General features: G+C 38.5%; 1 protein-coding gene across 13 annotated transcripts in view; it reads right to left on the minus strand.

The window, feature by feature from the left end:
- The window catches only part of LOC122564919 (formin-binding protein 1), a 206,934-nt gene that overhangs the window by 78,207 nt on the left and 114,966 nt on the right, over positions 1–13,761 (minus strand). For all 13 annotated transcript variants that reach the window (XM_043720393.1, XM_043720401.1, XM_043720399.1 and 10 more), the window contains exon 8: positions 12,757–12,903. In XM_043720393.1, the coding sequence (XP_043576328.1) occupies positions 12,757–12,903 (147 nt within the window). The remainder of the gene's footprint in view (positions 1–12,756; positions 12,904–13,761) is intronic.

Below are 13,761 nucleotides of genomic sequence, written 5' to 3' on the forward strand. Positions count from 1 at the left end.
GGTGTTACGAAGATGTGTGTACTTTTAAGAGAATGAAAGACTTGGCAAGTACACGGAGTGCTGGAGAATTTACAAAGTAACATTTGATTCAGAATAAACAGCACTCGCTGAGTTGCTATGAGACAAAAACACAATTTCAAATTCGGCCAGTTTAAATGATAGCCCGAAAAATATCAAACTCCAATCCAGTTTGAATTGAGTATATTGTCAATCTTAAAAGCCAATGACACAATCTGATAAGACCAGGGAAAATTCAACAGTTGAGGGGAGAACTGCCAAGCCCAGCATATAAACAGACTACTTGAAAAAATAGCTCTCTTAAAAGTACCTTTCCTAAGAAGAAGAAAAAGAAGACACAAAGATCCAAATAGAAGCACAAAAGCTGCCTAGTTTTGAGATAAGAAGTGTGGTTTTGTAAATCTTAATTGGGAGTTTTATTGGACTAGTATTATAGAAGAGAAGGTAAAAGATAGGTTAAAGGGAGAAATTGTAAATAGTGGTTAGTTAATTATTCTCTGTTATACTTTAAGAAATAAAGTTAATTTTTATTTTAAATAGTTCTTGGCCACTTTGATTTTTACAGATTACTGCACAGGATAAATCTTTTCTGTATTGCTAGTTTTAATTTAGGGTTTACCCTGTGTTCTAACATAGAGCTGTAGATAGGCCTTTAAATATTAGAACGAAAGGCTCAGTTTCATGAAAAATTAGAAAAGGTTGGTATGAGTGCAGGTTAGCATTGAGGTGAATTGTTATTAGAAGCTAAAAGGGACTGAATGTGTGAATGAAATATTGCATTGAGGAATCAAAAGTGTAGAGAAATTTGGTAGTGTAGAACAAACTTAAAGGCTTTGTGTCTGAATGCATGAAGCATTTGGAATAAAATTAATGCATCAACAGCCCAAATAAGACAAATGGGTAAGAGTTGCTATTACGGAGATGTGATTGCAGGGAGATCACATTTGGGAAATAAATACACACTGTACTCAGTGTTTCAGAAGGAAAAGAAGATGGAGTAGCTTTGTTAGTCAAGGATACGATCAGTGCTGTAGCGATAATGATATAGGCACTGCTGATCAAGACATAGAATCAATCCGAGTAGAAACAAGAAATAGCCAAGGGAAAGAAGTCCCTGGCAGGATTATTCTATAGGTCCCCAAACAGTAATTCCTCAGTCGGTACAGTATAAAGCAGGAAACACTACGAATCTGAAAGATACAATACAGACTGGATTGACTCAATTTGCAAGGGTAGACTCAAGGGTTAGGTCATTGAATTTATTAAAGATTGCCTTTTGGAGCAAACTATTGGGCAACCAACCAGGGATCAAGCTAGTCTGGATTTTTTATTGTGTAATGGAGTGAGATTGATTAATGATCACAAAGCAAAGGATCATATAGGGAAGAGTAATCGTAGCATGCTAGAGTTTGAGGATGTGATAAGCCCTACAATGCCCATTGGAAATCACAAATTAACTTCATGGAGCTCTTTGAGTATGAGTTCCCTTGGTAAGAGGCAATACCTGCTTAGTTGGAACTTATCACCACAGCCTTTTACAAAGCAGGTGTCTGGCCCTCTTGTGGCACAGTGGTAATGTCCTTACCCCTGGACCAAGAAGTCTGGTTCAAGTCCCACCTGCTGCAGAGGTGTGTAAAAATATCTCTGAACATGTTGATTAGGGAAAAAAAAGCAGGGGTCTGGAGAACGGTTTGTCCCAGACTGGGACTAGTTCATGTATGCCACAAATAGTGGTTCTATTTTGGTGTTCAAATAAGCATGTTCCTTTCTAATCAGGTTTAATGAGTTATTACACTGGGTGAAAAAATGGAGTCACACACCTGTGCTCTGGAGTCAAACAAAGGTAATTACAAAAGGACAGGTCAAATGGACTATGCAAGGAAACTAAAAGGAAGACAGTTGATAAACAGTGGCAGATGTTTAAGGAGACATTCAGTTCCTCCTAACTAAAATATATTCCAGGGAAGAAGGGAGATTGTAAAAGAAGAACAAAAAAAATCCATGACTAGACTACGAAGTTAAAGATAATATAGGCAAAAACTAAGGCATACCATTTGGAATATCAACAAAATCATAAAAAAGGAATAAAAAGAACAAAGGGTACATCAAAGAACAATGGATAGCAAAAGCTTCTGTAAGGATATAATAGAGAAGGGAGTGTTCAAAGCAAATGTTTGTCCAACGGAGACTGAGGAGTTAATAGTGGGGAGCACAAATGGCAGAGATACTAAATCAATATTTTGCCCTTGTTTCATGGTGGAGAATACTAGTACAATCCCAATAGTAATGATAATACAGAAATTATATAAAGGGAGGAACATGGAACAATCAATCACTAAGGAAAAGCTACTAAGCAAACTATTGGAACTGAAGACACACAAGTTCTCTGGGACTAATGCTTACATCTTAGGGTCTTAAAAGAAGCGGAAAAGGTAGTGTATTCATTGCTAATAGTATTCTAAATGTTCTGCATGTGGGAAAGGTTCCAGAGGATTGGAAATATGCTAATATAACACCCTTCATGTAGGGTGGAGGCGGAATGTAGATAGAATAGTTTGTTTAACAATCCATTAACGAATTGCAAAGAGGTAATTTGGAAAGTCAAAACGCAATCCATTAGACAGTATGGTTTTAGGAAAGTAATTTATGTTTGACTGATTTGCTAGAGTCCTTTGAAAATAGAACCAAAGTAGATAATAGAAATCTTGTAGATGCAATATAATTGGATTTTCAGAAGGCATTTATAAGGTGCTGTGCAAAAGGTTAATACACAAGGTAAGATGATATGAGCTTTAAGGAAATTTATTCATTTGGATAGGGGATTGGGTAACCAACAGAAAGCAAAGAGTTGGAATAAATGGATCTTTTTCTGGTTGACAAGATGTAACTAGTGGGGTGCCACAGGGTTTGGTCTTTGGGCTCTAAATATGTACAACCTATATTAACGACTGGGACACAGGGACAGAATCCACTGTCGCCAAATTTGCAGATGACACTAAAATAGGTGAGGAACTAAATTGTAGTAAAGAAGTAAGAAAGTTATAAATGGATGTGGATAGTTAGATGAATGGGCCAAAATATAGCAGATGGAGTTTAATGTGGATAAGTGTGAGATTATCTCTTTTGATTTGAAAAATAGAAAGGTAACTTGTTAACCAAATTGAAAGAAACTCCAGAGTGCTTTGGTGCAGATGGAGGAGTGTCCTCATGCATGAATGAGGAATGCATGCATGAAACTATGTGACAGCAGGCAATAAGGAAGGCAATGGAAGTTTGACATTTTGGCATCCCCTTCTCTGAAAAGATTCTGTGACATGCTCACAAATTGCTTTATCCAAGCCAATATTATAGATTGCGAATTATCCGGCAGGTTTGTATGGAGGCACTAGCTTTCAGAGTGCTGTTCCTTCATCAGGTAGCTGGTGCTACAGGAACCTGTTGGACTGTGGCCTGGTGTTGTGTGATTTTTAACTTTGTCCACCCCAGTACAAGACCAGCACCACCAAGTTCTAGTTTAAAGTTAAGAACATTACCAATGTGCCACAACAGCTGTAAGGTCAGTGCACCTACTATTCACAGATAGTCTCAGGTGAGATTAATAGCATATTTTGGGGGTTACAGACTCACGAAAGGTGAAGTGTACTTGTCAATATTTTTAATCAAACTATTCAAATAGATGATGCAAGTCTGGGCTAGTCTGAATGTAGAGTTTCTGACCCAGAGGTAAGAAAAGTGGAGTTGCAGATAGATAGAATAGTGAAAGCATACCATCAATAAAGGTATGCTTTCCTTTATTGATCAGAACATTTGAGTATAGGAATTGGGACAGGACAGGACATTGCAGCTGGACAGGACATTGGTTACGCCACTGTTGGAAGATTACGTGCAATTATGGTCTCCTTCCTATCGGAAAGATGTTGTGAAACATGAAAGGGTTCAGAAAAGATCACAAGGATGTTGCCAGGGTTGGAGGATTTGAGCTATAGGGAGAGGTTGAATAGGCTAGGGCTATTTTCCCTGGAGCGTTGGAGGCTGAGGGGTGACTTTATAGAAGATTACAAAATTATGAGGGGCATAGATAGGATAAGTAGACAAAGTCTTTTCCCTGGGGTTGGGGAGTCCAGAACTAGAGGGCATAGGTTTAGGTTGAGAGGGGAAAGATATAAAATAGACCTAAGGGGCAACTTTTTCACGCAGAGGGTGGTACGTGTACGGAATGAGCTGCCAGAGGAAGTGGTGGAGGCTGGTACAATTGCAACATTTAAAAGGCATCTGGATGGATATATGAGTAGGAAGGGTTTAAAGGAATATGGGCCAAATGCTGGCAGGTGGGACTGGATTGGGTTGGGATATCTGGTCGGCATGGACGGGTTGGACCGAAGGGTCTGTTTCCATGCTGTACATCTCAATGACTCTATGAAAAGTCCATCAGGCAGTATTGCCTGATTTCAAAGGGGAAGTGTTTCAACTGTTAGCAGTAATATATTATTTTACTTAAAACAATCCATACTCTTTATTACATCTGGGATATAGCTTTAAACACGTGCACTGGCCAAGACAAAGGCAAAATAATGGTCATCTACAGATTTTCCAAAGGTTCTTCCCCATTTATGCAAAAGTTGATTCTAACTGCTTCCTGGCTATGTAATTTTCACAAGAGGACTCCTAAAATAACAACCAAAAACTTTCAATCTCCTTTACTTTCATTTCAAACAGGCAGATGACAAACCCTGAGATAATATAACTAAATAGAATATCTAGTTTCATTATTACAAACTTCAGCTTTCCAAATACCCACAGGAGCTGATAAATATTGTTTGACTGTGTAATTTTCCCATTTTGTAATGTGGAAAATGCTGCAGGGGAACAGATATACTTTAGAAAATTTGTTTATATTTTCTAAACATAGGTAGTCACTAATCACTCAGTAGCCAAATTAAATGTAGTGTTTAATTTAGCAATTAGTGAATTTAAAAGAAAAAGTATAATCGACAAGGAGTATTTTTAAATCAAAGTTCACTCACCTTCAATGTCTCAAAGATACATTCAGAAAAATATTTATTTTTTCAGTTTCTAACTAATAAAGTTGGATTTGGAGGCTTCATCCAATAAAATTATTGCAAGATATTCCTCGTCCAGTGTGGTAGAGTAGCATAGCAACAAGAAAATGTGCCAGTGGGTAAACATTTGATACTTAAAATGGAGTTTAGCTTTTAAAAACTTGTTACCAGAATAAATTAGAGCATTTTGCATTAAAAGTGTTTTACTTTAGTTTCCCTTTAAGTATTTCTTTTCAGGAGTGAATGCACAAATAAAAAATAAACAAATCACAATATCTCACTCTTTCCATGTGTATACAAAACCCTTGGAATAGATAACAAAGCAACATCTGGAGACAGTACAGCTTTGTTTCATCCATGAATGATGAATGAACCAGAAGGCATTACAGAGCTGTTTAGATGCACACAAGTCAATTGGAAGAAGGAAGCCACCTGCAACAACGCATAGATTGCACTGCAAATCTAAATACAAGAATTCAGTCAAGCAAAAATAGCTTTCATAATGGACCAACAATCATGCCCAAATTGACAAATCAGTTGAGCAGCAGCAAAGGAAAAACAAGAAAGGAATGAGAGATTATTTGAATAAGATGGGAAGTTGGACTTGAGAACACAAAATTCTAATAAATGCAATAAATGTGGATGCTGAAATTCTCATGACAGGCAGCATCTGTGGAGACAAAGTTAATATTTCAGGAAAGGAGGACTTTTCCTCAGAAAAGTACATGACTGTTTGTTCTACTGTATGGTTCAGCAACTGATCCTGTCTCTATACTCTTATAATGCTGCAGGAACTAAATAAAGAAGGCATAAGACAGCAGAGTGTCAAAAAAATCATTCACATCCCTTGGGTCCTGCTCATGACCTTTCTTCTGAAATAAGTGGGACAAGTGATCACAATTGCAACCCATCACTCCATAGTTTAAAGTGACAATGTGCTGCTCCATCAACGTAAAATCTTAAGAATGTTTTAACATCAGCTCTAAAACTAATGCATACATTAAAAGGATCAATTGCCATTTTGTTTAGAGCCATCTCCATTTCTTTTGTGCTTATCATGCTCCGCAATTTTCAAAGCTGCAAAAAATTAGATACTTTGCAATGATCGTGAACTTTGTGTTTTGTCATATCCTGGCAAATTGTTAAACAGTGACTTTTGGCAATGTGCTTTTTATTTTGGACTAACGTAACAACTGCAGATGTGCTTCCATTGCAAAACATGATAAATATGTTCTGCAAACAAAAAATAGCTAAATTCTGCCAATGTAAGTTGATTTGACTGGAACTGTTCATTCAAGTTTAATCCAGTGAGTGAAGAATTAGATTTAGCTGAACATTGGACTCAGGGATCATGATGCGCTGCCTAAAAATTCAGATCTGAAAGGAGAAGATGCTTTTTGGCTGGTGTGACAAATCCATACCCTAAGGTTCTTTGATGTCAAACTGGAAGCTTTGGTACAGGTGGTGGACAAGATGAGAGGTCAAGATAACCTTCAGATAGTCATCGCGAAGTTAATAAAAACAGCAAACTGTGGCAAAAACATAAATAAAAATAAAGTGCTGGAGAAACTCAGGTGGTCTGGCAGCATCTGTGGAGAGAAAAACTGAAAACTGTGGGTAGCAGTCCACTTCTCGGAACCAGATGAAGTCCTGCAAAACGCTCAATTTTCTCACATATGGTCAAGGTCAATGAACGCAAACACATATCATTTCCTTACAAGCAAATTATTAGCCCATATGTTAGTCTATTCACATATCCCCAGTGATTTCAATGACTAATTGCCTCTCCACACAGTCTTCTGCAAGCCTCGCAGATAAACCACAGCTAGCATACTTCAGCTATTGAAATGCTGTAGGTTCACTTTCACGAACATCGTTCCTCCATCTTGCAGGACACATTTCCCCATAAATAGACAATAGCATCTAATTAGGGAGGGTTTGGGTGTTAATTAGAGACTTGTGCAATTTATTAATCCCTTCAGCAGCTATAGCAACCTATGTCTGACAGACATCACTTTAGATATTGAAGACAATCAATTTTTTAATACAGAGAGAAATGCAAGAGTACAGTGCAATCTACAAAATACTGGATTAATAATGTAGGACTTTTAAGTGTATTGAATTTGTCATCTAGTACCATAAGTAACACTGTGCTTGTTTCCATAAATTACATGACAATTCATCATCCTGCACATTGAGATGCAATCCTGTGTATTTGAAAAAAGATCAATGCACATTTCCCAGTCTTGACTGCACACTGTCTACCAGGACACTTCCTTCAAGCGATCTTCTTAGACTCTGTGTTCCTGTGGAAAATTAGGAGAATCACTGTGGGTCCAGTTTCATCTATTTTAGAATGACAATCAAGTTCCTGGGCCTATCGACCAAATCAGAGTATCTTCAGCCTTAGAAGAATGGCAGCCCCACTGTCAAGGATTGTGCATTGCCACTGTTGTGGGATAACCTGGCAGCATCTCCATCTTGAAATGCCTTCTAATGAATTATTCATTTGAAGATGACACAAAGCAGGGAGGAAAGGGGAGCTGTGAGGAGGTTGAGGACATGCTATAGTGTGATTTGGACAGTCAGTGGGGAAATGCATGACATGCATTATACAGTGGATAAATGCAAGACTTTGGCAGCAAAGGTAGAAGGCAGATTATTATTTCAATGGCTGTAAATTGCAAAAGGGGGAAGGTTCAACGAGACCCGGGCGTCCTTGTTCATCAGGAGCAGAAAGTAAGCGTGCAGACGCAGCCAGTATCAAAGAAAGGAAATTGCATGTTGGCCTTCATAGCGAGAGGATTTAAGTACAGGAACAAGGATCAAGTGTGGTGCTGGAGAAGCACAGCAGGTCAGGCAGCATCTGAGGGGCAGGAGAATCAACGTTTCGGGTGAGAGATGAGGGCTCTTGCCCAAAACGTCAGTTCTCCTCCTTGGATGCTGTCTGACCTGCTGCGCTTTTCCAGCACCACACTCTTGACTCTGATTTCCAGCATCTGCAGTCCTCAGTTTCTCCACAGGAACACAGATGCCTTTCTGCAATTATACAGGACAGTGGAGGGGCCACACCTGGAAAATCATATGCAGTTTTGGACTCCTTATCCGAGAGAAGGATGTTCTTGCTATAGAGGGAATGCAGCTAAGGTTTACCCAATTGATTTCAGGATTGGCAGGACTGACAATGAGGAGAAATGGAGTCAGTTAGGATTGTATTCACTGGTGTTTAGAAAAAAAGTGGGGGTAATCTGATGGAAACCTATAAAATTTTAACAGAACCAATCAGGTTAGATACAGGAAGGATGCTCCAGATGGTAGAGGAGTCCTGAACCAGGGTTCATGGTTTAAAGATAAGGGGTAAACTTTTTAAGATGGAGAGAAGAACATTTTTGGACCAAGGGAGTGGTGAGCCTATGGAATTCACTACCAAAGGAAGTGACTGAAGCCAAAGCGTTACTTGTTTTTAAGAAGGAGGTAGATGTAGCTCTTCTGGTTAAACGGATCAAGGGATTATGATGGAGGGTGGATTTAAGGAATGAATACCGATATTCAATCACAATCACAATGAATGATTGAAGCAGAATCGAGGGGTCCCATGGCCTACTTCTGCTCCTATCTTGTACTTTAAGAAAATAAATGGCAGTTGCAGCTGTTCACTGATGAGGGTATTACAGCTCCTGGGGACTAGGTGTAGGAGGTCTTGCGAGCTCCCAGACGAACTCCGATGGAAAACAGCCTTCAGGCACCTGCTGAGCTGGGCTCTCTACAGGGATCCATCTGCAACTAAAATGAATCTGGCAGCATCACAATCTGCACGAAAACAAAGCAGATGGGCTGCTCCTGGATTGGAAGTCCATGTTGGTGATGATCCACCTCCTAGGAAACCGCCTGGAAGTGTGAACACTTTGGCTGCTGAACCCAAGCTCATCCCTCTTAAGTTCTATTCTTAAACTATCGCTTTGGAACTGCGAAGATTCTGCCCTGTAACTTCTATTATACACAGCAAATTTTTAAAAAGTCATCATAAACAAAGATAAATTTCAGATTAAGGCAATTCATTAATCAAGAAGGGTTAAAAGGAAGTTCCTTATAAAATAAGTGTAACAGCAAGGGTGAAGAATTCTGTTTTGTTATTAAAAAATCAGATGACACAGATTACAAGGTTTGCATACTCCCTTAGGCATAATTTCTCTAAAAGTTCATTGTTTTTATGCATTTTCCGTTCAGAAATGAAGACAGGCTAACCAACTCTGGGATTTCATCACAATATATATTGTGAATAAGATTAGTGGTTCTTTCCCAATATAAAATACAACATTTCAGCTAGATAATTCACCCAATAGCCCAACTGAGAGCTGTTAAATCTCATTAAAAGCACTGCTAATTAAGCTGAGGAAAATTACAAGTACATTGAGGCATGAAATAACATTTGTGTAAAGGTAAAGTCGTCATTGGACAACAAGAACATATGACCATTCTCTCATTTGAGAGACGACTGATGGTGGTTTTACTTGAGGTGACTAAAAGATGGAAAGAGAAACAGAAAATGCGCTAATTTTACAAAATTAATTGCTTCTGGGGCAGCTCCAACAGATTGGAAAACAACAAATGTGACACCACTGTTTAAAAAAAAAGTAAGACAAAAGATGGGGAATTATAGATCAGTCAGCTTGATATCTGTGTAGGGAAATGCTTGAATCTATTGTCAAGGAAGAAACAGCAAGACATCTAGATAGAAGTTGTCCCATTGGTCAGATGCAACATGGGTTCATGAAAGGCAGGTCATGCTTAACTAATCTACTGGAATTTTATGAAGACAATAGGAGCATGGTGGACAATGGGGATCCAGTAGATGTGGTGTATCTAGATTTCCAAAAGGCATTCAACAAAGTGCTGCTGCATAAGATAAAGGTGCAAAGCTACAGACAATGTATTAGCTAACTAATCCTCTATCCATGCTAACAGGAAGCAAAGAGTGGGGATAAGTTAGCGCTTTTCTGGTTGGCAATGTGACCAGTTGTGTGCCTCAGGAATCAGTGTTGGGACTGCAATTATTCACAATTTACATAGATGATTTAGAGTTGTGGACCACATGTAGTGTGTCAAAGTTTGCAGATGACACTAAGATGAGTGGTAGAGCAAAGTGCAGAGGACTGTGCAACTTTGCAGAGGGACATAGTTTATATGAGTGAGCAAAGGTCTGGCAGATGGACTACAATGTTAATAAATGTGAAGTCATCCATTTTGGTAGGAATAACAGTAAAAAGGACTTTATTTGAATGGTAAGAAATTGCAGCATGCAGATGTGCAGAGGGAACTGGGTGTCCTTATGCATGGATCATAGAAGGTTAGTCTTCAAGTGCAACAGATTATTAAGAAGGCAAATGGAATTTGGTCCTTCATTGTTAAAGGGATTGTATTTGAAAACACAGAGGTTATGTTGCAGCTGTATAAGGTGCTAGTGAGCTGTACTGTGTGCAGCTTTGGTCTCCTTACTTGAGAAAGGATGTACTGGCACTAGATGGGGTGCAGAGGAGGCTCCCAAGGTTGATTCTAGAGTTGAGGGGATTGAGGACAGACTGAGTAGACTGGGATTATATTCTTTGGAATTTAGAAGAATGAGGGGCGAGATCTAATAGAAATATAACATTATGAAGGGAATAGATAAGATAGAAGTAGGAAGGATTTCCCACTGGCAGATGAAACTAGGACAAGAGAGCACAGCCTCAAAATTAGGGGGAGCAGATTTAGAACTGATTTGAGAAGAAACCTCTTCACCCAAAGGACTGTTAATCAATGGAATTCCATGCCCAGTGAAGTAGGTGAAGCTCCCTCACGGAAATGCTTTTAAAGCCAAGATAGATAAAACTTTAAACAGTAAAGGAATTAAGGTTATGGTGAGGGGGAGGGTAAACGGAACTGAGGCCAAAAATAAATCAGCCATGATCTTATTGACTGGTGAAGCGGGCTTGAAGGCCAGATGGCTTACTCTTTTTCTTATGTATGTTCTTGCCTTAGGCAATGGGAGAGTTGAGAAAGAGAGTCCTCACGATAACTCCACTGGGAAGTGAATCCATGCTGCATCACTTAAACAACTCATCCAACCAACTGAGCTAACTGACTGCCTATGTGTATTCCAGGTTCAAAACTAAAAAGATCATTTTGCTTGGGAAATTACATCCACAATGAAATTCACAGCCTAAAAAAATGAATATTCTCTGCAATAAGAATATGAGATTGGTTGGGACTGATGATTTGAGATATTTCCATTTTTGAGGGATACTAACACAAGATGTCTTAAATATAAGATAATCACCAATAAATCTAATAAAAAACTCAGAACATCCTCGTTTAAAAGAATACAAGGTGATTTCATTCAAACAGACAAAATTCTTACAGGGATTGATAGGATTGTTGCAAGAAGGATGTTTCCCCTGGGCCAGTGTGGGGGCTTGTTGGTCACAGTCCAGAACTAGGTACACTGCCTCAGAATAAAGGGGCAAGCCATTTTGGATTAATTGGATTCAGAGGGTGGTGAATCTTTTGACATTTTCTGCTGCGGGGGCTGTCAGGACTCAGTTGTTGAGCTATGTTCAAAACTGAAGTTGAAAAATGTTTACAAAAATAAACAAAGGAACAGAAGGATAGTGCAGGAATAAGATGCACCATGATCTCACTGAATGGCTCAGCAGAACTCCATTACCACAATGGTAAGGATATGGAACTCACTACAAGGAGCAGATGAGACAAACAGCAGATATATATTCAAGGAGAAGCTAGGTGAGCACCTTAAAAAAAAGGTAAGAAAAGGAGGACAGGTAGTAGTGCTGATGGTTATTTGGGTGGTGGGTTGGGGGCAGAGTGTGGTGGTGCTGGTTAGACACTGAACAAGACTGACTGGACTTTTCCATATAGAAATTGCTGCAGACTCAAATGAGCGATTTGACCTCCTTTTACGTTATGCTATTCAATTCTATAGGAGCCAAGCATACTGTAAAGGTACTTGACAGAAGTTGTCAAGGTTACGGGACGGGAAGGATAATGGACTTAGAAACAGGAGAAACATCAAGAGTCATGTTTTGGAATGGTGCAAGTACTTTGGAATCAGTGTTCAATGAATAGGAATGCTGTAGTAGCAAATTAATGTAATTGATTGCAATATGGATCATAATTTTAACTCCATGTGGGAAATTACTTGAGATAAAAGAACAAATTAGTCCATCAGGTACATTTATTGATAATACCAACTAGCTAGAATGCACCATTCTGAACTGTAGATTAAACGTGAAATTGGATTATGTCACAAAGCAATACGATGTTTGAGGAGCTGAGTTAATTTCATAACCTGACAGAGCAAAACCAACTCAGTTTACAATTATCCATATCTGGAGTTTGATGCAGGCTTTTTAAACAAAATACTCTGTTTTTCATCTTTTGAATGCTTATCTCTTTATCTGACCTTGACACCAATTCAGATATTTTGTTCAGATCTTCATGGTTATTAGGTTTCTTGATGAAGCTCATCACTTTTATTAAATTGCCCAAAATATAATCTACAATCCGAAAGCACAGAAGGAAATAAACTCAGCATGTTAGACTTATGTAACCATTGTACAGTTAAAAATTTGTCCATCCCAGTCCAACACTGGTACCTCCACAATATTGTACATAGACTTACATGTTTTTCATCAATAGATTCAGCTGCTTTTGTGATTTCATCGAGACACTTTCCAATGATGGGTATGACTTGCCTGTCAACCTCAGAAAAGGTCTTCATTGATTCACCAATTTTAACTATTCTTCTTTCATCCAGATCTTGAATTCTCTGAAAGTAACAATTTTATTGTTGAATTTTTGATATTTAAAGCATGGTAAACTAAACCTCTGAGGAATGTCCCCAGGAAGAGCCAGAGTATTTGTGTGCATTGTCATCGCTTGGTTATCTAATTCTGTTCTGTGATAAGCAGGTACTGTATCTTGCATTATATCAAAATCCTCATTAGAAATCTGATCTAACTGTAATGTGATTCAATAATTTAAAAGCCTAGAAGGAAAACCAGCGTTATTGTAAATTTATGAAAATATACAGGTGCTATAGGTCATGACATCAATTATTCTATGGATCCAGTTGCTGTAATTATAGTTATCATCAGTTTTCTCTTGACAACCTTCATTAATCATGCATCTAAATTTGATTAGCTTTTTTTAACAAAAGGAAAGCATCCGGTAGCAGTGATGCAATGATCTAACTGCTAAAGCCACTATAATGACAAATCTTCTGTTACTATACTAACACAGACTCCAATCCTAGATTTGCTAGCCTAGTAGGATGAAAAAAGTAAATGCTTTGACTTGGATTTTCATCACAATAGAGTGCCTTGGTAAATGTGGCAGCCCAGCCTGTAAATCAGAAGTGTTGCCCTAACCACGGCTCTTTCCACTTACGTGGTGTCAGGAATTATGCAGCTCAAATTTTGCACAAGCACATTTCATGAAGGCAGCCAGCCATTTCCGTCAGCAGCTGCCTCCTTTCAATCTGGATTTCAGTAGTGTAAGAGTGTAAAACCTGGAGTGTGCTGAGTAGACCTGTTAACAATATATATTAATTTGGATGAGGAAAGCAAATGTACTAGAGCCAAGTTTTTGCATGACACAGAACAGGTAACAAATAAGTGGTGAGGAT

The sequence above is a fragment of the Chiloscyllium plagiosum genome, chromosome 30 (genome assembly GCF_004010195.1).
Source record: "Chiloscyllium plagiosum isolate BGI_BamShark_2017 chromosome 30, ASM401019v2, whole genome shotgun sequence".
NCBI classification, from domain to species: domain Eukaryota; kingdom Metazoa; phylum Chordata; class Chondrichthyes; order Orectolobiformes; family Hemiscylliidae; genus Chiloscyllium; species Chiloscyllium plagiosum.